General features: G+C 39.4%; 1 protein-coding gene across 1 annotated transcript; it reads left to right on the forward strand.

Annotated features, from left to right (window-relative positions):
* The first annotated feature begins 663 nt into the window (after positions 1-663).
* LOC139450802 (mucin-3A-like) lies at positions 664-27,364 on the forward strand. The gene is made up of 5 exons (XM_071232641.1): positions 664-1,060; positions 11,810-12,009; positions 21,148-21,230; positions 22,068-22,263; positions 27,059-27,364. The coding sequence occupies exons 1-5, from the start codon at positions 664-666 to the stop codon at positions 27,362-27,364; spliced, it is 1,182 nt and encodes a 393-aa protein (XP_071088742.1).

Raw genomic sequence — 27,364 nt, forward strand, 5'->3', positions numbered from 1 at the left:
CCGCTTTTGACAGTATTCCAGTTATATCACGGCGTGATGTAGGAAGAATAGGTATTAATGACTACTGATATCATCTTGACTTTTGGTTTTGGTATCTTGTAACCCAATAATATCATGGTTGCAAAAAAGCCATACGCACTCATTTAAGTCTTTTTCTTATGTCATATTCATTTGAACTCAAAATGTTAAAAAGATTGTTCTTGGGAACATACATTTGTCTGAACGGGTAAATACACAGTGCATGAAATCTACACAGTTTTGGCATAACTTTGTAAATTCATTTGAAGCAAATACTTAAACTTTGTGCGAACACCTGGTGTCATCACTGATTTTCAGTGACACATTCATATAATGGTCACCGCTACTTTGCTTCTTCGCCCAATAGTATCTGTTTCGGAGGATAATCGATCGGCGGATAATCGAGACTTAATTTTCTCTAGCTTTGACGTTTCATATTCAAACGAGACTCCATATTATCAAACAATGTCCAAGTATTTTGATATTTCAAAGAATGCGAAACACCTGTGAAAATGTTTGGTTCCTTTTGTGATAATTTCCTTTAGATAAAGTCGCTAAGATAAATACTGCTCCCCTCTTACTGACCGTTGTTCTGGATTGCGTTGACAACACTGAATCAATATTACCATGGGAGTCCCAATAAACATGCGTCAATCTTTCAGTCTGAACGAGCCGCCTCTAAGCCCAGGATTGAACACTTCGTCCGACCCGGGAAATCTCAAACATTTGACAATGGACATCATGGCTTGGTTTCTATACAAATGTTGCATATTTGTAATTTTGTTTTTGGAAAAAGATATTTCTGCTTGTGATATTGTTAAGTTTTTTCGACAAGAAGCAGTGTCTAATTCCATAAGTGTCAACAGTTTGTTAACTGCAGAAACAGACGCGAAGCAACAACTAGCATGTGCGCTTTCTTGTTCTAAGACTGATGGGTGCTTGTGTTTCTTCTACAATGAAGGCTCCTCCACATGCCGCCTCCATTCCTACTTGTTCCGAGCCACGGAGCTTCAACCTTCAGCGGGAGATGTGTACTTCAGACGTAAGTGTTGAAGTTTCTGATAAATGAAACCGTTTTAGAAGTCATAGGCAACATGTCGCAAGACTCATTTCTGTAATGAGTTATATGTAATTTGGCTATGTCTGTATGGTCACGGGTAACTATATACAGGCAGTAAGTTTCTGTTAAATACGTTTGTAAGTACTGACGGGTCTACATAAATGCTCTGCATCAACCTCCTTGCAACAGGCCAAAGATTTGTCCAGAAACCTATGTTTGTTAAGCATTGTTACAACCCTTAATTTACATTAAGGGTTACGTGTTAACTCTTCATGTAAAAACATTTACATTAAGAGTAAAAACCCGCAACCCTTGATGTAAAAAATATTGTTTTTACATTAAGGGTTAATATCGTACATATCGCCCCGTAATGTAAAATATTCTTATAAACAAAGTTTGATTAGAAATATAGGATTGTTTTTGTTAACGTGTTTTATTGTTTTTGCTCGGTTTCTTTCAATTATTCGTAATAAGCGACAGCGTGAAAACTGTCTTTGTTCAGATCCGAAGAGGGACTATTGTAAGAATGGCAGGCTCGTTATTGAGGACATGTAAGGTCCTACTCTGGAAGGTGGTGAGCATCACTTGTTGGCTCCAGTCGATACTGTGGATCAGGAGCGGGTGCTGCCGTCAAGTTCGAAGGTTATGCAAAAGCATATCTTACATTGCAAGGAATATAGAAGATTTAACCATCAAACTGTCCGACTTTGGCTTTGTTTCTTTTGTATCTGAACATGACATTATTGCTTTATATGAAATATAGTCAATAGAAAATTACTTTAGTGACATTTTTCCAGAATATATACTTTTTTGTTTACCAGCCACAAAAGGTCCAAGTTCGGGAGGTATTCGGGAGGAATACTTTTGATAAAATATTCACTGGTAAGACGTGCAATTGATTTTCGATATAGATAACATGCTATTACTATTCTGTTGGATAAAATTATGTTTGGTTTCAGTAGATCTACATTATGTGTGTTTACATATATCAAGCCGGAGAGATCTACCTGGTAATAATAACAATGATAGACAAAATGGGGTAGAGATTTTGCTGTAATTTTTATTGAGTACACTGGAAGAGGACCCAGCTGTTTCTATCATTGTACTTGGATTTGTTTGTTTGCCTGTTGTTAAACGCCGCAATTCAGCTACATAGCAGGGGTCTGTAAATAATCGAGTCTTGACCAGACAATCCAGTGGTCGACATCATGAGCATCGATCGACGCATTTGGGATATGATGACATGCATAAACCAAGTCAGCGAGTCTTACCACCCGATCCCGTTAGTTGCCTCTTACGACAAGCATAGTCGCCTTTTATGGCAAGAATGGGTTGCTGAAGACCTATTCTCCCTCGGATCTTCACGGGTCCATTATACATGAACAGTAGAACCGGTGTGACGCGGGACTATGTGGAGAACGCTGTTATTCACCATGTTGAAAGTAATAATTATTTAAAAGATCTCTTTACACACAGAATTTGAAAGATATTATTTTACAGAATTTGAAAGATATTCATATGATAAATTATTTTGGAAAAACCCTTTTGGAAATTAGTTCAATTCTGAACATACATATTGTGAATGGAAGATTTGGAACTGACAATCAAATCGGTGACTGAACATTTATTGGGCATTTTGTGAGTGCGTGAGTTGGATTTAAGGCGCTTTTAACGGTATTCCAGTTATATCACGGCGTGTCAGCTTAATGTTGGAGGAAATCCCGAAGTGATGCAGGCCTCACACGTTTACCACTACGGTGAAACCTACGAGCACGGGTATGGTGCTGACAAACATAATCGGGGCGAACCGGGATTCGAACCCACAATCATAGGCTTCTGGCGTGCCCAAGGGACGCAAATCTGCACAGCAAATCGCGGCGCCTAAGACGACTTGGCCACCCGTGCCCCATATTGGACATTTAGGGTGTAGTGTGATAGATTATGGTTTAGCATAGAGTGACATGTTCCCCGATGATGACGAATATCTCTGTAAAAAAATGAACGGTGCGTTCAGAAGAAACTAGAGATAACTCATACCTTATTAAGAAATACAAAGTTTGCAATGAATACAGATAACAGGGTGGAATCAATAAGGACCAGTTTGCACAATGTCCCTTTTTGTTTCAGTTTTTTTCATTAACGAATTGGTTACAAAATGGAACAAAATTGTCGTTTTGGTGTTAAGTTACATCCGGAATTTCTTTCTGTTTTCTACTTCTATTGCAGAAGACCTTATTGTGTTTGGCAATACTGTCAACAACGTACAAATGGAGCTGAACATCTTGCATGATGACTGTTGTAAATGGGAAATGCCAGTCAAACTATCGAAAACAAATTTAAAATAGTTAGTTTTTCAAAATAGGGGAGGTTTATCACGTTATGAAAAAACGGTATTATGATAGAAATGCACATGAAGTGGTTACTGGATACAGTTATCTTAGCTTGTAATTTAGCAATATATTACTGAGGTCGAATGCTTAAAAAATATTCCAATTGAGGCAATAAAACTGTTCATGGTCCTGTTAATTAGTATGCATTCCTTGAAACCATACTTGCCTCACTTTTACTTCAAATGTTTTGATACAAATATAACACCCATACTATTATTCGGGGCTGAAATTTGGGGGTTCAGTGACATAGAACGGAGTCTGGCAGATGTTCTATTCAGTCGCTAGCTGTTTTGAAATGTGTCAAATATTGACTGTCTCTTTTCATAATATGCAGGCATCTCGTTTACCCCCCAAAATGTTACAATATGTTGCGGTTGTACGATGAACAAGGCCACGTAAATAGGGTAACGAAACTGAAATCTGTTACTTTCAGATTAGGATTTGGTGATGTCTGATACTTGCAAACATGTGGTAATAAAACCGCGTTTTTAAATATGTTACGTTAAAAACCTTTTTTTTCAGGTTTGGCATAGTTATCTATGCGAAAAAACCCAAATGGCTTATTATGCACAAACATCCTTTTCATGTGAGAACTATTTGAGTAGTATAACTGAAAATCAATTCAGGACTCGTTTTCTGTTCAGCTCAATATCCCTCGTGAATTTAGAAAATGTAAAGTTTGTAACCTAAACCATATCGAAAATGAATATCACATATATATGTTATAGCCATCTGAGGCTTAGCTTTACGTCTTTCAAAATATTCCGAAGTTTAATACACTACTGTCATTGCAAGACCCTATTATCAATATGAACACAGAAAAGTAGTTGTTTTACGCCAATGGTGTAAGAACACAAGTACTCCAATATGCAATATACTTGATAATATGCAATTATATGAAAACTGCTTTTTCAACAACAAAACATGCAAAGGAATGTGTTGTATTTTATACTGTTTGCACCTACATCGTTTGTACAAAAAGACCTGTGGCCTACAAGTACTGAATAAAGTGAAGACTAATTATTCGTAATAGCTTCCTTCAACTGTGCGCGTTTATTCAGGAACAACAATAAGTGGAGCCATTGAACTTGTGTAAGTACGCTACACCTTTCATATTCCAACAACCTCTCATCTACGACAACCTGGTCGTTATTTACAGGTTTTCTTTATGGGTCATAACTGACGATTTTGTTAAATCTTGGTACAAAGGGGTAACTAGGGACACTATACAATATGACTCTATTTACCTTACTATATTGCTTCCATGGAAACGGAAAGGGCATCTGCAGAGCTTATTAATCGATGTTCAGAGATTTCGTTCAAATTTGGTATATAGATACAACGTATTTCAGGGCTCAACCGAAGAGGTTTCTTACCATCATGGCAATATAATCGAGAAATCTGATTAGTCGACATTAAGTTGTTTGATTTTGTCAAAAGGGATATTTAGATATATTTTTGCCCACAAAGCACATTTTATTACAATAGCAACGGAATGGAGTCCTCTGATTGGTCGAAATTTGGATAGTTAACCCTATTTAAGACTATTTTACCATACTAATAAGTGCTCTTTATGAAACTAGGTGTGGATGATCAGCACAACATACAGTAACATAACCTCATTCAGAAATCCAAGATGGTCTAACGGTCGCCATTTTGTAATTTACAGGTCTCAAACATCTAAATGTGTAAATATCTATTTATGAATTCTTTTTGAAAACCCTCGTGAATATCATTTCATTAGATTATTAGTACATTGTAGCCCCGCAACGAAGGGGGTATAATGGAATCAGTGTGTCAGCCTGTCTGTCGGTCAGTCCGCAGAAAATAACTTTCCGAACAAGTCCTTCCAAATACGAAATCTATTCACAATCCAATACGATCTATTCATAATGGTCGGTTCCTAACTGACAAGAAATACTCTGCAGGCCTTATGCCTAATGTTCTTTTTCGCTAATTTCAATCAACAATGGTCTTTCTTCAGGATATACTAAACTACTAGAGGAAAGGTATAGACTTCATGCCCGAAACATATAAACTTTAAGTGGCTATATTTGACTCGGCACGGTACTTGGGAAATCTATGTTTGTTTAACCAATCGTCATTGCATTGGAATTCCTGCCGTTTGTTATAGCATATGATTCTGGTGTATGCTTAACTGTCATATCCGTAATACTGCAACAATATGTCCATTATTTTATGCCTAAAACTCTGTTAATGGACCATTCTAACAACCCACCATCATCTACAACTTGGTCTGATCTGCTTGGGCTGAGTCCTCCATTCTGTCGTATTAGGATAGTAACCTTTGTAACACAGTAAGTTTGATAAAATTCGGTTAAAAGGGTTAGGGGTCATAAACCCTTTTATATAGCCTGAATATAACAACGAGGTGGTCGTTGTAGAGAAGGAATCTAAAAATAATTAGTCATTTGCACATCTAGACAAAGTAACGATCAATTAAATCTGCGATGTTTCATGAAAGTTCGACAAATATTATTTTATAGTGATAAGCCTTAACGTAAAAAAGATTATTAACTATCACTTCAACGCTTAATATAAAAAATATACTCACACGCAAAAGAAACGCAGGTCGAGTATGCAGTATACATATTATTTATTTTCAACAGTAAAGACAAGAAATACTAATAGGGCAAGATTGACAATTTTTTTACTGAAGACAGTTTAATGGATTAAAAAGCAGATGGCATAATTGTTTTTTTCAAGTGTTAAGGGCTTACACAGTTTCGGGTCAATACCCAAAATGTCTGTCAATACCTGGTGTGACCACCATTAGCATTGAACACTGCCACACATCTCCTGTACATTGAGTGGATCAGACGATTTGTGAAGGCCCTAGGGATCCTCCTGCACACATCCAGAGAAGCTGTGCGTAGTTCATCGGCAGTTGTAGGGACTGGGCGCACGTTGTGCAGACACCTTTGAACCTCATACCACAAGTGTTCGATGGGGTTCAGATCAGGCCTGATGGCTGGCCTTGTGTTGTTGCAGAAAGGCCATGGTAGCTCTGGCAACATGGGGACGAGCGTTGTCCAGCTGGAAAATGTGTTGTTGATGTTGTGAAAAAAATGGAACGGCGAGGGGTCTGATCACTTGGTCGATATACCGCTGAGAAGTGACGCCGTGTCCCGGACCTTGACCAACATTCAGAAAGCACATGGGTCCAAGTCTCGAAATAAGTCCAATCCCTGCCCATATCACGACGCTAGGTCAACCCCATGGATCCCTTTCCACAACGTTTCTGTCAGCGAAACGATCCCCTCGACGCCGCCAAATTTTGACTCTTCCGTCTGCATGGGAGACACAAAAGCGACTTTCATCAGAGAAGATGACACGCCTCCACTCACGATGACGCCAATTGCGATAACCCTGTGCCCACTGAAGTCGTGTTTGTCGATGCCGTGGTTGTAGAACAGGACGACGTGCTGTTCGGCGACATCTGAGGTTGTTGGAACGGAGACGTCGGATCACAGTGTCCCGGCTAATTTGTCGATTATGTGTTCCTGTCTGTTGAGCACTTTCACTTGCAGTTAGGAACGGATGTCGCTGGTGTTGACGGGTAATCTGCCGATCTTGCCGAGGTGTGGTGACCCTAGGACGACCGATCCGAGGAAGGTCATCTGTGGTCTGTGTAGCATTGTATCGATGCAGGAGACGGTAAATTGTGGTTATGTTATATTTGAAATAACGGGCAACATCTTGGACAGACTCTCCAGCTTCCAAACGTCCGATATCCTGGTTTCTCTGAATTTGAGTTAGGCGTGGCATTGTTGACCAAGGAGTGGTAGGTCCAAGAATCGGCCACAGTTTTATACCCACTACAGTTCGTGACAGTTCGTGCATTTTCGATTTCGCGAGAAATGGGTGCATGGTACCCACATATTCATTGAAATGGTGCGTTTTGGCGATTCGTTTTTTATGTTGCGTTTTCACTCGGGGCTTCCAAAATGCAACCAAAAATATTGAGAACACCCTCAGGCTTCACTACATGCTAAAACTCGTAGCAATTTATGGTTCCGTGTTTGTTACCTTTGTGCTTAAAACCACTTGCATTTCTTTTGCGTGTGAGTATACATTAAGAGTTGTAACAATGGTGAACCCGCAACCCTAAATGTAAAATATTTTTACATTGAGAGTATTTTTTACATTAAGGGTTGTAACAAAGCATGCTCAATCATATACGGACATAACATTCTCTGCCGTGTAATAATCTGTCTGGTGTCCCCCGCCGAGATATTGCAGGAATATTGCTAAAAGCGGCGTAAAACCATATTCACTCACTCACTCACTGTCATGTAATAGTTTTAGGTTTATTTCAAATCTTGCACAGATCTGTCAGTTCTCACGGTTATTTAAGCAATCGAGTGTAAGTTTTGTCAAGTTGCAGTGAAAGAAGTGTATGAAGAACTTAATGTTAATTTGAGATCGCTGCAATCCGAGGTTTTGTTAGAGTTGCATCATTGTTTTATTTAATATGCATTATATTATTCATTGCAAGACAAACATGTGATAAACGGCTTTTCTACTGGTTGGAATGAATTGTTAAGTATATCAGAAGCTAGAACAGGTAACAGGGAGGTCAGACTCGCTGACATGGTTCATACATATCATCGTATCCCAATTGCGTGGATCGATGCTCATGATGTCAATCACTGGTTTGTGTGGTCCAGACTCGATTATCTTCAGACCGCCGTCATATAGCTGGAATATATTGCTGAGTGCGGCGTTAAGCAACAAATAACACAAATAATGTGAAAGACGGGTGATAAACAGTGTCTTTTAATACAAGGAAATGTACGTTTCACAGCCAAAACCTGCTTGTTAATACTTTGAGGTAACATATTTCATATGAGGAGGTTGGTGGTGGGGTTGGGGGTGTTGTCCCTCCTAGCTCTACGTGTACGTGAGCTGCTCTGTACTGGGGTGTGGGGGGCGTGGTATAAATAACCAAGTGTCTATCTATCTGAATAAGAGGAATAAACCATAACTGGGCAATGGACTCATGGTCTGAAACAACTTCACGTGAAGAAAAGTCAATACAAACATCAGTAAAATCCAACATAAATATACAACATCGTATATGAAACAGTGTGTGTAAACTGTCTAAACTGTTATCCCAGTGACAAGCGTTCTCTCGTCACGCTTGAAAGCCCGATTTTGATTCCCCACATGGATACAATGAGTGAAGTCCATTTATGGTGACTCCGTCGTGATATTGCTGGAATATGTTTAAAAATTGTAGGTAAAATTCTAGATAAGGTGGCTCGTTTGATCATTTTAAACATGGAAATGTGAACTTTCCATTTTATTTTAATAGGAAATAGGACAGATATGATTGCATTCCAGCCATACAAAGTCGTTGGGCATACATGCAGCTTTACATAAATGATTATCACCCTGTGGGTGTGCTCTCTCCGTATTGTTTCTGTAAACAAGAAAACAGTTGCTGCAAAGCAAGCGATGGCGACGGCAACGGGAAGGCCTAATGAGACACAATACGCCAATGGCACAGCCCTATGTACTACATTCATTTACGCATTATTTCTAAGAACATGGAAATTCGAACTTTCCATTTTATTTGAATAGGAAATAGGACAGATATGATTGCATTCCAGCCATACAAAGTCGTTGGGCATACATGCAGCTTTACATAAATGATTATCACCCTGTGGGTGTGCTCTCTCCGTGTTGTTTCTGTAAACAAGAAAACAGTTGCTGCATAGCAAGCGATGGCGACGGCAACGGGAAGGCCTAATGAGACACAATACGTCAATGGCACAGACTTAAGTACTACATTCATTTACGCATTGTTGCTAAGAACCCGTGAAGACTATAGGGATCGGCTTGTCAGGCTCGCTGGCATTGCTGATGTATGTCATCGTATCCCAATTGCGTAGATAAGCGCGCATGATGTCACTCAATGGATCGTCTGGTGCAGACCGTCGTCATATAGTTGGAATATTGCTGAGTGTGAGTGTGGCGTTAAATAACAAACAAAGCAAAGCAAAAGAAGACTGGGACGAACGTTCTTTTGATAGAATATAAACAGTACTGGTAATGAAAATGATTATCAATGACATATTGTAAGTCTATAATTTGGAACAAGGCAAAGATATGATGTTATTGCCTGTCTAGACTAACATATACCACCGACGTAAAGTTATGTATAATGTTAAATAACAGTAATCATATAAAAGAGCCGTCGAGTGATGAGAAACCGCCAAGTCCAGGTTAGAATTGGTTTTCGGCAACCCATGCTTGCCGTAAAAGGCGACTATGCTTGTCGTAAATTGCGACTGAAGGGATCGGATGGTCAGGCTCGCTGACTTGGTTGATGCATGTCGTCGTGTCCCAGTTGTGTAGATTGGTGCGCATGGTGTCAATCAATAGTTTGTCTGGTCCAGACTCGGTTATTGTGTAGACCGCCGCCATTTATCTGGAATATCGCTGATTGCGGATGTTAACCAACAAACACAACAAACAAAACTTAATTTCCTGGAGTTGAATAGAGGATGAGAATGGAATGGGGTGAATGTGTTATAACATATATTCTCTGGAGTCTGTTATAGAGACTACTGCCTGCCTACGATGTAAATTCGTCCCCAGCTGAACTCACGTTATAAGATAAGAATAATCTAAAACCTATTGAAGCACAGAAAAAAGCTCTGATCCATTAGGGGTGATCCATTTGGTTCCGGTGTAGTACAATTCAATCCCGATAATGTGCTAAACATTTCACTGCTCCTCTTGCTTCATGTATACTAACGGAGAAATGTAACTATGCTTCCTAGAAAGTGGTATAAGTGTTATGTTATTGACAATAACAACATAATATTTGGTGATGTGAGGTGAAATGGGGGTTTTAACGATAATCACACTAATATAGCGATGTGCGTGAATGGCTGCTTGTACTAGTCCGGATTATATAGTGCTAACCCACTGCTGCAGTTTAACATGAATGCCCCATTCAGACACAGTATGATGGTACGCCGGGGGTATGTAATAGCCTTGGTCACGGTTGATCGACGGTTGAAGTATTTTGATGTTTTCTGATTTTGAAGTCTGTAGATGTTGGTGGTGATCGAGGGCTTTATCTTTATCCCACTGACAACCCACGCCACAGCATTCAGTGGGATAAAGTCAAAGCCCTCACCACCAATCTCCAATTCAAAAATTAAATTTATATCCAGTCAAATTATACATGTTCCTTCCCTCACTACAAGATTTGAGAAACAAATTTAGAACGCAAGGAGATATAAAGATATAAAACGGAACAAGTTAAGTTTGAGTGATTATAGACTAAACATTAAACTCAGGAAGTATGAGTCTTGAGTCCACACTACACTTAAACGGGTGTGTATTTCTGGTACGAAATTGCAAGATACGTTGCACGGGCTGAATTTGAACATATATTAACGTTTCAGTAACAGATACATTCCATTATCAATTCTGAAAGAAAGATAATTAAATATACAAGTATGTATGTATGTTTGTGTGTTTTAAGCAAATGATGCATTAAGATGCACCTTGGAAATATGGAACGAACAAACAAACGCTAGAACTTGACTATCGGAATCTTCACTTCGCATCTCCGTGAATCTGTTTACTTTTATTTCAAACGTCTCAAACTATATGGAATTTATAACAATTTCAAAGCATTGCACACAGTGTTGCTATTTACTAATATATGTTGCTATTTGCAAAATACTCAAATGTATCCAAACTGTGTCATTTATATCGAACGTTAATATTGTACTTGAAAAAAGTAAATTCATAAATCATATTTCATTACAAGGATGTTTGACATTACTGCAAATGTATATTTCTATGTCTGTCTGTCTATTCAAATATATTTCTAAGTCTCGGCCTTAAAGGACATTGGGTCGGTGGGGTAGTCTAGTAGTTTAAGCGTTCGATTGTCACGCCGGGTTCAATGTGCGAAGCTTATTTCTGGTGTCCCCAGACGTGATATTGCTGGAATATTCTTTGTTTAAGAACGGCGTACAACCCAACTGACACACTCACTCATTAAAAGGACACTAAACAGTATTATAATAACCTGCTGTCTTTATAATGAAGAGCGCATGACACGTATGCGATCAATTTCTTTAAGTAATATCAAAAGTTCCCGCATTTAGTTTTCGTTTTCATGCCGTCCCTGCTCTCAAAATCAGTCTCTGGTTCGCATGTACAGACTCGATTATCTAAAAGTCACTGTCATAAGTCACTACAACATCAAACGTGCCTCCTAAATGAAAAGGTAATGAATGGAAGCGTAAAACAACATTCACTCCTCAATGCCCCTTTTCCGTCCTTGCAGCGCTATGTCCTTCATTACCCGTCAGCCCCGTACCGTACAGCACCATACACACATCAACCGTGAACGGCTCTGAAACAGCGAAAGTGGTCTGCAACGACGGTTACAAGTTGACGAACGACCCTGGGGCAGTACTGTGTGACGATGATGGTTTCTGGCCTACAATAACAGGCACATGTGAACAAACTCACTGGACTAACCAGGTAAAAACTAAATCTGTCTCTCTGTCTCCCTGCTTTCCTCTGGTTAAACGTGTGAGTTCATTTCACAAATGGACTGTACCCTGCGTCATTGTCAGTACTTCAACAGCATGTTCACGTGTTGTCCGGTGTGTATGATACAGGTTCCAGAGTCTTGTGCTTGGTGCTACTTGGAAAATCCTTGCTACAGCTGAAGATGATTCTCCTGTTTGCTTTTAGACGGCCGATGGCGTTGTTGCGTTGGGCTTCTATCAGTCGTGTCATGTTTTCGCCGTTCACTTGCTGTTTTTTTGCGATTTTTTCATCTTTCCACCACATTTCTGCAGTACCTCATTCTTTCCACACAGATCAATGCCCATAAATGCAGAAATGACCAATTCATTTTGGTATTAATTTTTTATGGATGTCCAAAACACTCTGTCAGATATTTACGATTTTGCTTCTTTGGCACTTCTTTTTTGCAGAGCAAACAATGAGTAGGACTCATTCAAAATCCGTTAGTTATCCACGGCCACATTTCATTAACTGACCGGAAATAGACAAACGTTACCACTACACCGTATATCGACCCTATGTACATGTAGTAACGAGTGATGGAGAAAACGCATTGTATGCAAATACGTGATTGTTGAAGATTCCAACAAAAGGCGACCCCAAAGGTGCGCAACGACAAACTGAACTAGCCACCAACTTAAAATTACATGTAACCCACAGTATATAGATCGTACAGATTTGTTTATATGCCAATAGAAAATTAAATTGAATACAAATAACTTATATCAAGAATTTGTACAGCGCATTTTACAAAAATCAACTGCTCAAATGCGCTTAGACCATGATTGATCTCGTCAAAGGCTCTCATGGCGGGTTTTGAGAGTCTTGTCAAAGTTTGTCAGATTTTCTGTTTCATGGATTTCTTGTGGCAGATTGTTCCATAGCAATGGGCCAGCATGTTGAATACTCTATCGCTATATGTTTTGGTACGTGACTTTGGCACCACTAGCAGATCATCTAATCGGAGAGAACGTGCAGGCGTGTATGGTACTATCAGTTCCTGTAAGTATGCAGAAGCCGATGCAATGGCCACGACGCGTATGCTTGGGAGCAATGCAGCCTTAAGAATATGACAAGGGTAATAATTGTTAATTGGAGTCACACTGGAGGAAGGTCCTTGGGATCCGGAACTGTTCGTATTGCAGAAATGCATGTTTACATCCTGAAGCTTTACATCAGTCGCGTTTGTTTATGTATATATTTGAGTAATGCAAATGTATCTGTCAGGTGGCGCAATGGGGTAAAAGAAAATGTACATTTTGTAATAATGCTATATTTCCACTAGTTTTACTAGAATGACTTAACAATTGCCGATAATTTTTCTGTTGATAAGTTTTGTAAATTGTATATACAGGAGTTTTAGCTTTTATGTCATGTATCTACACACGGCTTCCGATGACAATATGAAATAATGGAAACAAAAGTGTTTGCGTTTGCTCCATTAATGAAACCCTATACCTCTGTAACCATTTTAAAATATGAATTGTAGATTATGTAAATCCATGGTACGACCCAGAATATGTAGAGTGCGTCATGGAAAATGATAAGTACAAAATTCGTTGGAATAGGCCCGAATACAACCTCAGACGTATCCAGGCCAACAAACCCGATGTTGTCCTTTTTGATAAATCCAATAAAATCATTTATGTTGTTGAATTTTCTGTCCCTTTTGACATTAATGTGATTGACAAGATTCAGGAAAAACATGGCAAATATGCAGACCATCATCATCATCAAAATAATAAACTGCGCGTACAATGATTCCGTCCATTAACGCTATGCGTCTTATCACAACCATACTCAGTTTTCACATCACTCGTTTTCTATCCCAATTCTATAACCTTAAAATCACACCAGTTCAATTTTTGACAGCAACCTTTCAGATTGAGTTCCCTGACCTATGCAGACATATTGCTTGCCGCTTGTGCGCTATTGTTATGTATATTTGTACGACTGTTATAAAGCAATAAATCCCCATCACTATACGGCGATACACAGGTGTCACAATGATGGCATGTTTTCTGCATGCATTTTTCCCGACTTCTCTTCATTTTTGTACATTCATCGGGGAATAATTAAATGTGACAACAGTAAAAATGTTCCCAATCACTTCTTATTGTATTGTATTGCTTTCCATAAGAACATTTTATATTAAAATACCAATCTTCATCTGGTTAATTACCTCATTTCTCGAGCAGGAAATCTGAAGAAGTCCTGTATCATTGAACTTGAACAGAGAATTCTCCACCAATAACATATAAAGGCTCATTGATATTACAAAACCACGACCGTTATTTTCGAATGTCATACATCTAACAGTATCTACTAATGCATTTTCCGAGGTTGTTTCAAATTGTTTTATTATTCATCACTTCAAGAGGGCTAAAGTACAAATTATTGAATAGCACGGTATATGCACTTTACATTTCAAGTTCTACCTAATTATAAAAAAAACCCCGAATGCTGTCCTCAGCCATTACTGAGTATTGTATTCATGTGTATGAAGGATTCTGATTGTTCTATCATTCTTGTCAGAACGGGCGATGTGCCAAATCAATACTGAAGTATTATGTACTTTACATTCCAAGTTCTTCCAAAGATACGAATGTTGCCAACAGCCAGACTAAGTAGTATAGCTCTGTGTTATAAAACAGCCGTACCGGAAGATGAATCCGTATGTATATGATCTGAGGGTGTAAATATTAATATATAGGCGACAAAACCCGTTCCATGATCATAAGAAATCTCTACTAAAACAGACTCCGTTGTACGATTCAAACCGAGTCTGAGACGTGTGGTGGCTACTTCAACTTTCCTTTCATTTGAGTGTGAATATGGCTTCTTCTTTTTTTATCTTGGTGTGAATTTTGTATAGCAATTAATACCTTCAAACAAGTAGACTGGCAGCTGTTGACTCGTTTCGACTCGTCAACAACAAAGACACAAAATAGGTACAAAACACCGACAACGACACATTCAACCCAACCTTTACTAACATCATACATGAAATAGTTCTAAATGCATCTCCAAATCTAAAACATACCCAGTACACAATCCAGTACCCTGGTGGAGTCCTAAAATTATTGAATTACCAAAAGGTACCCTCATGAGAAGCATTTTATCGCCAACACTCTTTAACTTCGTGATAGACGACATTTTTTTCCAATTTCCAATCAAAACTGAATTTGACCAACACGTAGCATGGTCAAATCCTGGGGCCCAGCACAACTCAATATTCCAAACAGTTCAAACAAAATGCCACAACACCAATAAACTCACACTCAGAAAACTCAACCATAATGCCTCACAAGCTCCATACCTTACCCACCTCCTTAAACTTAACTCCTACATTCAAAACAAACATTAAAACATCCGTCCTGACCAAATCAATAATATCATCCATCTCAACTCTGTACCCAGCCACTAACACATCCCAAATGGAAACCAAACAGCAGACCTGACAGCCAAATTAGCCATAACTTGAGTTATACACCAGTAAGGCCGAGGCCAAAACATTAATAGAAAAGAACATCAAAATTCAAAACTTCGAAATTCCTATTCAAAATTGTAAATCCTTATGGATTAAATCTTTTTATTATAACATCAACAACAAAATGCCACAATTTATCTACCTCGACTCATTTGGACAAAACATTCTAATGGAAAATGTAATCACTGCAATAGCCTGGAGGACCTACATCACATTTTAAAAATCTGCCCTCTTTACTTTCAGCATCAACAAGCACTATACTTATTTGATGAAGGTCCCGGGGCCATTGCATCGATCACATTTTCAATTAGGATGTTTGTTTAGTTTGTGCATATAAGAGTGTTTGGCGCTACTATGGTTCCTGGAAATAATTTTATCTGATTGGGCCGAAGTGGAAAAATTATTGCATTTTGTAAAATAAATTAACTTAAACCAATAAAGACAGAAAATTACTTAAAAACTGGCGTCCAGTTTCCTTACTCAAGTTAAATAAAAATATTGAGTACATGCGCGCATTGCACACTGATTGAAAACAACATTAGACATACTTGTACATGAAAACCAAACCGGATTTATTCCAGGAAGATGTATTTGCCAAAATATAAGATTGCTGTATGATCGTATGAAACAAAAAAAAGTAAACAAACCTGGACTTCTTTTGTTAATCAACTTCGAAAAAGCTTTTGTCACTGTTTCAAAATCATTTGTATTGCAAGTATAAGAAAAAAATATCTTTGGGCACACTGTGATCAAATGGATGAATATTTTAATAAACAACACAACGTCATGTGTTCTACGAAATCGACGTCTCTCTACAGAACGGGGATGCAGACAGGGAGACCCAGTATCCCCTTATATATTTCTATTAGTAGCTGAAATACTAGGATGCATGATTAAAGAAAATCCTCACAACAAAGGAATTACGCTTTAATGATGTAGATTACAAAATCGGGCAATATGCGGATGACACTCAACAGTTTTTGAATGGACCAGAAGACTGTCTTCGTGTAGCTTATGAAACATTGAATAAGTTCTGAAAAAAAGTCTGGATTGAAAATATATGTAGACAAAACTAAAGCTATCTGGATGGGTGCAATGATTGGTTGGTTGGTTTGTTGTTTAACGCTGCACTCAGCAATATTACAGCTACATGACGGCGGCTGTAAATAATCGAGTCTGGACCAGACAATCCAGTGATTGATGTCATGAGCATCGATCCACACAAATGGGATCACTGACATGCATCAACCAAGTTAGCGAGCCTAACCACCCGATCCCGTTAGTCGCCTTTTACGACAAGCATAGTCGCCTTTTACGGCAAGCATGGGTTACTGAAGACCTTTTCTATCCCAGATTCTTGAGGTGCAATGAAGGGAAGTAATGTTTTGTAAGGAGATCAAACGTGACTGGCACACAAGCAATTTTAAAATATTATGTATAAATCCAAACTGTAAAAAATAACCTTTTGGGAATCAACAAAAGGAAAAGAATAGACAAATGAAAATAGAATTATATCAAACTGGCGTAAGTTTCTTTTTGAAAATCGCTGCTATTAAAATCTTATGTGTCTCTACTCTCTCTCTATTTTTTCTGCACTCCCAAACCTTCCAAGAAATTCCTTGGACCAAATTAACTCAATTGTGTCTGGTTTCTATGGAATAACAAAAGTGATACGATTTAAAGAGTTAACATTATTAAAAAAATATGATGATGGGGGACCAGCAGGTAAAGATTACTTTATGTCTGAAGCATAAACCAGCAAATGTTGTCCTTTGAGACCTTTTTAAAGTTTGTCACGAACATTTGTAAAACAGAAAAATATAGTAATTATTACAATAACACTCAATATTTATTTCACAAAAAATGGAATTGATTGACAACATACTCTCTGTTTGATCAAGAACCACTTCCTTTTTTCATTTTTTTAAAGATTTGAATTATTTTGTGACCACAGCAAACAGTTTTGTGTCGTAAGTCAAGTACCGCACACCACTGATCCACTGAAGCGCTCATAAAATATCATGTCATTACAGCAATTACTAACTACATGACACATTCGTTTATACTCATATATCCACTGTTTGAGATAATGCCTCCCGCCATTTTGTGTTTGTTTGTTGTTTAACGCCGCACTCATAGTTATTCCTCCTATAAGATGACGTCTGTAATAATTTCTTGCATCAACCAAGTCAGCGAGCCTGATCACCCGATCCAGTTAGTCAGTCGCCTTTTACGGCAAGCATGAGTTGCTGAAGACCTGACATTTAAACGTTTGGCCAATTGTTTGAAAACGGTCTCTCTTTGATTGCTTTAGAGCCTTCTTTCCTTGTTTTCATGCATTAATAATTTCTTTGCTCCACCAATTGCAAGGTACTGGGTTGTGGGCAGTGTATGCTCTATGCTTTTTGAGGTTATTTCATGTATTATTTTGGTAACATTTTGTTAAATATGTCTATGTTTTGGGCATCGTTTTGTGTACAACTGCCAAATTTGTCTGTGTAATTTTCTTTGTCCCACAGTGGGTGGTGAGCATTTAGGTATCGTCTAAAGAGGATGTTTGGAGTTGAATACTTGGAGAGTATCGACATGTCAGTTCTTGTAAATGGTTTAGTTTAAGTGTGATAGATATATATAATTGTAAATTTAGCTTTGTTGATTGCAGGAGTTATAGTCAGGACTTCTACATTTAAGGTGGGTATATCGATTTCGACAAATATACCCAAGGGATATGGCATCGTTTTGTGTACAACTGCCAAATTTGTCTGTGTAATTTTCTTTGTCCCACAGTGGGTGGTGGGCATTTAGGTCTCGTCTGAAGAGGATGTTTGGAGTTGAATACTTCATGGAGAAGAGGCTAAATTCTATTTGAGAATTAGGTGTTTTTATCCCCCGCCGGGCCAGAATGGCCGAAGGGGGATTATGTCGTGGCGCAGTCCGTCCGTCCGTCTGTCCGTCCCACAGAGGGTACTAAGCTTGTGAAATCAACTCCTCCTACAGTTTCAAGAGAATATCCCTGAAACTCTACACACAAGATGTCGACATGTTGATGATACGCTTATCGCAGTCTCGTTTCCTTTCGACTAATATTGACAGAGTTACTGCCCCTGTTTTACGGAGCTTCATTTGCCTTATTGTGAGAGAGGGTACTAAGCTTGTGAAATCAACTCCTCCTACAGTTTCCAGAGAATATCCCTGACACTCTACACACAAGATGACGACATGTTGATGATACGCTTATCGCAGTCTCGTTTCCTTTCGACTAATATTGACAGAGTTACTGCCCCTGTTTTACGGAGCTTCATTTGCCTTATTGTGAGAGAGGGTACTAAGCTTGTGAAATCAACTCCTCCTACAGTTTCCAGAGAATATCCCTGAAACCCCACACACAAGGTGAGGTGAGGTGAAATGGGGTTTAACGTCGCGTCCCAGATTATTGCACTTATATAGCGACGTGCATGCACGTGTGTGTGTTGCTGCTTGTACTAGTCCGGACTGATGCCGATTTGTTTTGCTAGCTCACTGAGATACCATGCCGCAGTTTAACATGAATATCCCACTCAGACACAATATACTGACTCCGAGCCGACCAGACAGGGTAACAACAAATACCATCTTTTAACGTCTTTTGGTATGACGCGGCCGGGGATCGAACCCCGGACCTACCGCTCTCCGGGCGGACGCTCTACCACTAGACCACGGAGGCGGTCCCTCTACACACAAGATGTCGACATGTTGATGATACGCATATTGCAGTCCCGTTTCCTTTCGACTAATATTGACAGAGTTACTGCCCCTGTTTTACGGAACTTCATTTGCCTAATTGTGAGAGAGGGTACTAAGCTTGTGAAATCAACTCCTCCTACAGTTTCCATAGAATATCCCTGACACTCTACACACAAGATGTGGACCTGTTGATGATACGCTTATCGCAGTCCCGTTTTATTTCGACTATTTTTGACAGAGTTACTGCCCCTGTTTTACGGAGCTTCATTTGAAATTCACGTGGGGGATGTGCTCCCAGAGCACTCTTGTTTATTCGTCTTGTTGGTTGAGGGCAGTTTTAATGTTTTGAAAGGATGTTTGGTATAGTTCGGCGATGAGAGCAAATGTGTGCACATTTTAGCAGTGGGATGTTTTTGGAGAATGGTAGCCGAGACAAAGTCTATTATTTTGTTAATATAGGCGTTTAGCTTCTGTGGTGTAATTATTAGTGAGGGAGCTGTTCTGAGTTTGGATTGTGTTTGCCAGGATTTTTTTCAAGTTGGGTGTTTATTGTATAGTTTAATGTTTGGTGACAGTATGATTGTGAGTCCCCAATAATTTCATAGTATGGTGTGATTGCAGTTGGTTTTGGTAGGTCAACTTGTGTGATTTGCCTGTTTATCCTAAAGATTGTTTTTTGTTTGTAAGGCATGTATTCTGAATGGCTGTGGCGCTGCAGTTTACACAAAAGGGGGCCCTTGTGCTCTCGTGGATTGAACGTCTGTCAGAGCCACACTTGAGAATGGGAATTTGACTTTTGCCTCAATTGTGTATATTTTTATACTCAACCTGGGTTTTTGTAGACAGAAAGCAAACTTGTTGATGGAGAATGTGGAGTCAATAGACAATAGAGAAGGCCAAAGGGATAAATTTCGGAGTAGCTGATGAGGTTGGGGTTGGTTTAAAACAGGTTTTCGTTAGTTTCTTTGGTCTTCAACAGATGGCGAGGCGTTTGGTGTTTGTCGCTTTTGCTAGATTGGTTGGGGTAATTTGTTGGTGTAACATGGTTTGGATGTGCAGGTTGGATAATTGTCGTGGCTTCAATTGGTTGGATAGTTTGTGTTGTTTGGCTGGTGAGACGTCCGCGCACGAATTTTCCAGTATTCAGCCTAGCTACAATATGTTCATTTATCCAACCAGCTGCCCTCAAGGTCAAGGCAACCAGCACCGCCGCCTCGGCTCCCCTCCCAGCCCAACTGTTTAACAAAAGTTTTAACTTTTCACCCCATTTTCATTACCTACAGGCCCTGGCGATAAGTATGAGCTTAAGTGATCAATTTTCCCTGACCGATTAGATATATATATATATATATATATATATATATATATATATATATATATATATATATATGTATATCCTTATGTTCAAAACACTTTATATTTTTTTCTGAATTTCTTATTAATTTCACAATTTATCTTCCAATCATATTTTTAGGAGCAGGATTTACAATTAATTGATATTACAGATATTTATGTTTCTCATCTCATATGCCCCGTCCACGAAATTGGAACCCAGAAGTGGATGTAAAACCCCAAATGATGACGATGGTGGTTGTATTCACTCCAGCTTGATCACGGTGTAAGAATCTACATTGAAACGTCGCTACTTGCAATTAACCAGAAGTATGTTCTGAGTAGTTACTTCTAGAATGCCAATCAAACATTTGATACCAGTTGTTCGTGGAGAGGTGAAAGTATCCTGACTCACAGGTTGCACCCATCACACATACATGCAAAGGCAAGTCAATGGTGCATCTGGAAATTAACGTCCACTCACTCATTCAGTACACCCGGCGGGCAAAACTATCTCCATTCTTTGTGATATTTAATTTCAGATTGCGCCGTTCACTGTGACTGTACCTGGCAACATGTATGTTGGAGCAAGCATCAACTTCACCGCTCGCTTAACCGGATCGTTGTAAGCATAATCATCATCTGTAGTAATTAAAATCTCAGGTCGTAGATGTGTACTAATTTGAAGAACAAAGAGGTGATGTAAGGGTAAGTCCCAGATACGAATCCACAACAAGCTGATCCTGACATGGTGAAGGGACACACAGTGTTGTGAATGTTGCGTCATAGCTATGTTTGGTGCAAGTCGCCTTTAAGTTATTCCACAACAACCCTGTTGCGTCATGGACAACTCACACTACAGTGACTTCTCCGGAAGTGCGTTTTCGATAATTTACATGTTTATACGTCAGCACATGATTCCAAATCCAGTTAAAAGACATAATGACGAACCCTTATCTGAACCCTAATGAACACCATTGGGATCACCTAGGGCACCATGTAAGAGCAAGATACCCTCCGGTTAAAGACGTGAATGAACTGAGCCAGACACTGCACCTGGGTAGAATAGGTCTACAAACAAAACACTATTGACTAACATTACCAATAAGTGTTGAATGTGGGCGAATGTGGGGTGAAATATTTTGGCACTAAAGTTACATTATACAACGAAATTATTTCTTAAACATCGACTATTTTAAGAATAACATAACATGATGAAGAGATCATTGTTTTTAATACGAATAGATGATACATAAACCAACTCAGTTAATAATCTCTGTGTATGATTCTAGATTTAACTCTGAAACCTGCATCACTTCGGACTTTACTCCCCAATTAAGCTGACACGCCACGAAATAACTGGCGTTAAGACCAACCAACTCGATCACTTAATCATGGTGTCATTTGTCTTTGTTTTGAGAACACTCAATGCGATATCTTAGCCATGTGTTTGTTTATGCAGTTACACGTTCAACATGTACTACGGTAACAATGATGTCGCACTCCAAATGAGGGCTCTAAGCAGTGGCACAGTGATGTGGTACAAAAGACAGAGTGGCGCTTGGGAGAACGTTGGAAGTGATACAACTCGTGCTCCTTTCACCCCCATCAACACGACCACCACCTGCCTGGTGGAGACGAGAGTGGACAAGATACAGGTAAAGATTGTTGGTTGGTTGATTTGTTGTTTAACGCCGCACTCAGCAATATTCCAGCTATATGACGGCGGTCTGTAAATAATTGAGTCTGGACCAGACAATCCAGTGATTAATATCATGAGCATCGATCCACGCAATTAGGATGGATGACATGCATCAACCAAGTCAGCGAGCCTGACCACCCGATCCCGTTAGTCGCCTTTTACGACAAGCATAGTCACCTTTTACGGCAAGCATGGGTTGCTGAAGACCTATTCTACCCCGGAATCTTCACGGGTCATACAGGTAAAGACGACAGGGGAGGATATTTAAACAAATTTCATATTCCTTTATTCTGTTCACAAGGAGTGCTTTTTACATAACACAATTGGTATACTTGAAATGATAATAGTATATCCAGCGTGGTAACATGTATCGGAAATTTGAGTATTTTCTCTCTTGTTTTATTTGGAAAAGCTGCATTGTGAATACGAAGATTGTAAGCACTGTAGCGAAAATTTCAATACCAGTGCAAAACATGAATTGTTCATATTTATTTTGAAATAATAGAAACTTACTTTTATATTTGGAAAATAGCCTTAACCATTGGTAAAAACCCTTCCTACTGCTGTAAGTCTGTAAATAGCAAGAAATTAAAATAACGTATAACGAAAACATTGAACGTATATAGCACCATATGAAATTGTCAAGACTTCATATAAGCTTGAAGAATTGGACTTGTTTATATTTAAAAAATAAAAAAGTGTAAAAATTATGAATAGAACTTTATGAGGGCTAAATTTCTTCAAACAAAACACGTGTTCCTTTGAATTCTTTAAAGAGCATGATCGATGTTAAGGGAATATATGTGTATATCATCTCCGCTGCTGGCACCCGTCACAAACACGTGCAAAGCCAAGTCAACTTTTCACCTGTGAAAAACACACGGGAACATATGATGGATGTCAAAATAGGGGATTGTATCAGACATCATTTGGTAAAATTCGGAAATATCCTCCAGATGTCTACCATTAAGGTTTTTAATAAGGCTTTGCATATAGTAAAGAAGTGCATTACGACCACTTGTAATGACACCACTAACACAGTACGCACAGTACTTGCAAACAAGTATGTAGTCCCATGGACTGTTATATATACTCACACGCAAAAGAAACACAAGTCGAGTATGCAGTTGACATGTTATTTTTTTCAACAGTAAAGACAAGAAATACTAATAGGGCAAGATTGACAAAAAAGACTGAAGACAGTTTAATGGATTAAAAGGAAGATGGCATAATTGTTTTTTTCAAATGTTAAGGGCTTACACAGTTTCGGGTCAATACCCAAAATGTCAGTCAATACCTGGTTTGACCACCATTAGCATTGATCACTGCCCCACGTCTCCTGTACATTGAGTGGATCAGACGATTTGTGAAGGCCCTAGGGATCCTCCTGCACACATCCAGGGCAGCTGTGCGTAGTTCATCGGCAGTTGTAGGGACTGGGTGCACATTGTGCGGACGCCTTTGAATCTCATCCCACAAGTGTTCGATGGGGTTCAGATCAGGGCTGAGGGCTTGGATGTTGTGTTGTTCCAGAAAGGCAATGGTAGCACTGGGGACGAGCGTTGTCCTTCTTGAAAATGTGTTGTTGATGTTGTGCAAAAAATGGAACAACGTGGGGTCTGATCACTTGGTCGATATACTGCTGAGCAGTGACGCCGTGTCCCCGACCTTGACCAACATTCAGAATGCACATGGGTCCAAGTTTCGCATTAAGTCCAATCCCTGCCCATATCATGACGCTATAGCTAGGTCAACCCCATGGATCCCTTTCCACAACGTTTCTGTCAGCAAAACGATCCCCTCGACGCCGTCAAATTCTGACACTTCCGTCTGCATGGGAGACACAAAAGCGACTTTCATCAGAGAAGATGACACGCCTCCACTCACGATGACGCCAATTGCGATGACCCTGTGCCAAGTGAAGTCGTGTTTGTCGATGCCGTGTTTGGAGAACAGGACGACCTGCCGGTCGGCGACATCTGAGGTTGTTGGAACGGAGACGTCGGATCACAGTGTCCCGGCTAATGTGTCGATTATGTGTTCCTGTGGTCTTTGAGCACTTTCACTTGCAGTTAGGAACGGATGTCGCTGGCGTTGACGGGCAATCTGCCGATCTTGTCGAGGTGTGGTGACCCTAGGACGACCGATCCGAGGAAGGTCATCTGTGGTCTGTGTAGCATTGTATCGATGCAGGAGACGGTATAATGTTGTTAACGTTGAAATGACGGGCAACATCTTCGACAGACTCTCTAGCTTCCAAACGTCCGATATCCTGGTTTCTCTGAATTTGAGTTAGGCGTGGCATTGTTGACCACCAGGCTTCACTACATGCTAAAACTCGTAGCAATTTATGGTTCCGTGTTTGTTACCTATTTGCTTAAAACCACTTGCGTTTCTTTTGCGTGTGAGTATATTTGTCTTTCGGGTCTTTAAATATGGTTTATATTTAAATGCAGGTTTCTGTGGATGGATCAGAGTATTTCAGTATGGCGTATTTCCAAGATGTGACAGAGATCAATAAGGTGTCATTCCTGACTAGCGTTGATATCCTAGAAGTGGACCTTCTGGTATAGAAAACTGGACGACGGGCTGTTCACGTGGAGACATCTTTGGTGATTATACGAACCCCTGGGAGACTAGAGACAATGCTGAAGACCCGTAACGACCTACCGCGTATTGTCATTTTGTATAAAAAACACATTTCCATCAACGCTGCCATTTCAATTTAAGACCAAATGCAACTACAGCATTTGTACTTCTTTATTATTTTCACATATATTTTGTTCTTGTACACATGTACATTTTGGTAAGGGCAAACAATTCAGGTTGAAGTTGTTTTTTTAACATTATCTTGTGACACGATGCACGATAAACTTTACAATTTTCCGATTTACTGACGTTCACTTACACTTTGCCTCAGCAGGACATCCAATGATCAATATATTTAAAGCTGAAATTATTTTTCATCCTCAAGACTGAGGGATCACATCCGAAGAAAAGTTAGTTTTGACCCTTAAACACTTGGGCTGGACTCAAGGCTGAGCTGGTTGTACTTGCAGTCGAAATATGTGCGTCATTGAATAAAGTGTGATGACCAAATAAATGTCTTGACTTTCAGAAAAGGCTGTTCTGTAATTAACCGTGAATATAGGACTATCGCTGGTGACAGAAATGTACGTGATAAACAAAAAGGATTATAGGTTCACTAATCAGAGCCCTTAGTATTAATTTTTCTCAGGAGAATACATACACAGGCTGTGGTGTTTCAGGAAGTCTGATGAACACATCACTCGAACTACATTACGAACTACATAACGAACAACATTACATCCTAAATTACGTCCCACATCACCTAATACATCACGTCCAACATCACGTCTTACATCACGCCCCACATCACTTCATACATTACGTCCTACATCACGTCCTACATCACGTCCTACATCACTTCATACATCACGTCTTACATCACGTCCTACATCACGTCTTACATCTCTTCATTCATCACTTCATACATAACGTCCCACACCACCTCATACATCACTTCATACATCACGTCCTACATCACTTGATACATCACTTGATACATCACTTGATACATCACTTCACACATCACGACCTACATCAAGAAGTACACTCCTGCCTAGAAGTTTATTTCTATATCAAGAACTACATCATTTCCAACATTACGTCCTACGTGACGTCCTACATCACGTCGTACATTACGAACTACATCATTTCCTACAGTAAGTCCAACATGACGTCCTACATCACTTCATACATCACGTCCTGCATCACTTCATACATCACGTCCTACATCACTTCATACATCACGTCCTACATCACTTCATACATCACGTCCTACATCACGTCTTACATCACTTCATACATCACTTCATACATCACGTCTTACATCTCTTCATTCATCACTTCATACATAACGTCCCACACCACGTCCTACATCACTTGATACATCACTTGATACATCACTTGATGCATCACTTGATACATCACTTGATACATCACTTGATACATCACTTGATGCATCACTTGATACATCACTTGATACATCACTTGATACATCACTTCACACATCACGACCTACATCAAGAAGTACATTCCTGCCTAGAAGTTTATTTCTATATCAAGAACTACATCATTTCCAACATTACGTCCTACGTGACGTCCTACATCACGTCATACATTAAGAACTACATCATTTCCGACAGTAAGTCCCACATCACTTCATACATCACTTCCAACATCACGTCCTACATCATTTCCTACATCCCGCCCTACATTACGAAATAAATCATTTCCTACATCACGTCCTACATCACTTCATACATCACGTCCTACATCACTTCACACATCACATACTACATGACTTCATACATCACGTCCCACATCATGTCCTACGTCATTTCCTACATCCCGCCCAACAATACGAAACTAATCATTTCCCACATCACTTCATACATCACGTCCTACATCACTTCATACATCACGTCCAACATCACGTCCCACATCACTTCATACATCAGGTCCCACACCACCTCATACATCACTTCATACATCACGTCCTACATCACTTCATACATCACGTCCCACATCACTTCATACATCAGGTCCCACACCACCTCATACATCACTTCATACATCACGTCCTACAACACTTAATACATCACTTCATACATCACGACCTACATCAAGAACTACACGACTGCCTAGAAGTTTATTTCTACATCAAGAACTGCATACTTTCCTACATCACGTCCTACATCACGTCCCACATCAGTTCATACATCACGACCCACACCACCTCATACATCACTTCATACATCACGTCCTACAACACGCCCAACATCACGTCCTACATCACGTCCTGCATCATTTCCAACATTACGTCCTCCATAACGTCCTACATGACGTCCTACATAACGTCCTACATGACGTCCTACATGACGTTCTACATCACGTCCTACATCACGTCCTACATCATTTCCTACATCACGTCCTACATAACGTCCTACATAAAAAACTACACTATTGTCTAG

The sequence above is a fragment of the Haliotis cracherodii genome, unplaced genomic scaffold (assembly GCF_022045235.1).
Source record: "Haliotis cracherodii isolate W230 unplaced genomic scaffold, xgHalCrac1.p SCAF_8, whole genome shotgun sequence".
NCBI classification, from domain to species: Eukaryota; Metazoa; Mollusca; class Gastropoda; order Lepetellida; family Haliotidae; genus Haliotis; species Haliotis cracherodii.

Excerpts from the sequence above, each read along its gene's own strand:
- LOC139450802 (XM_071232641.1), top strand. The coding sequence starts at position 664 with ATGCGTCAATCTTTCAGTCTGAACGAGCCGCCTCTAAGCCCAGGATTG. Across the intron at positions 1,061-11,809 it reads GGGAGATGTGTACTTCAGAC|CGCTATGTCCTTCATTACCC; the intron begins GTAAGTGTTGAA and ends CCGTCCTTGCAG. Across the intron at positions 22,264-27,058 it reads CGAGAGTGGACAAGATACAG|AACTGCATACTTTCCTACAT; the intron begins GTAAAGATTGTT and ends TTCTACATCAAG.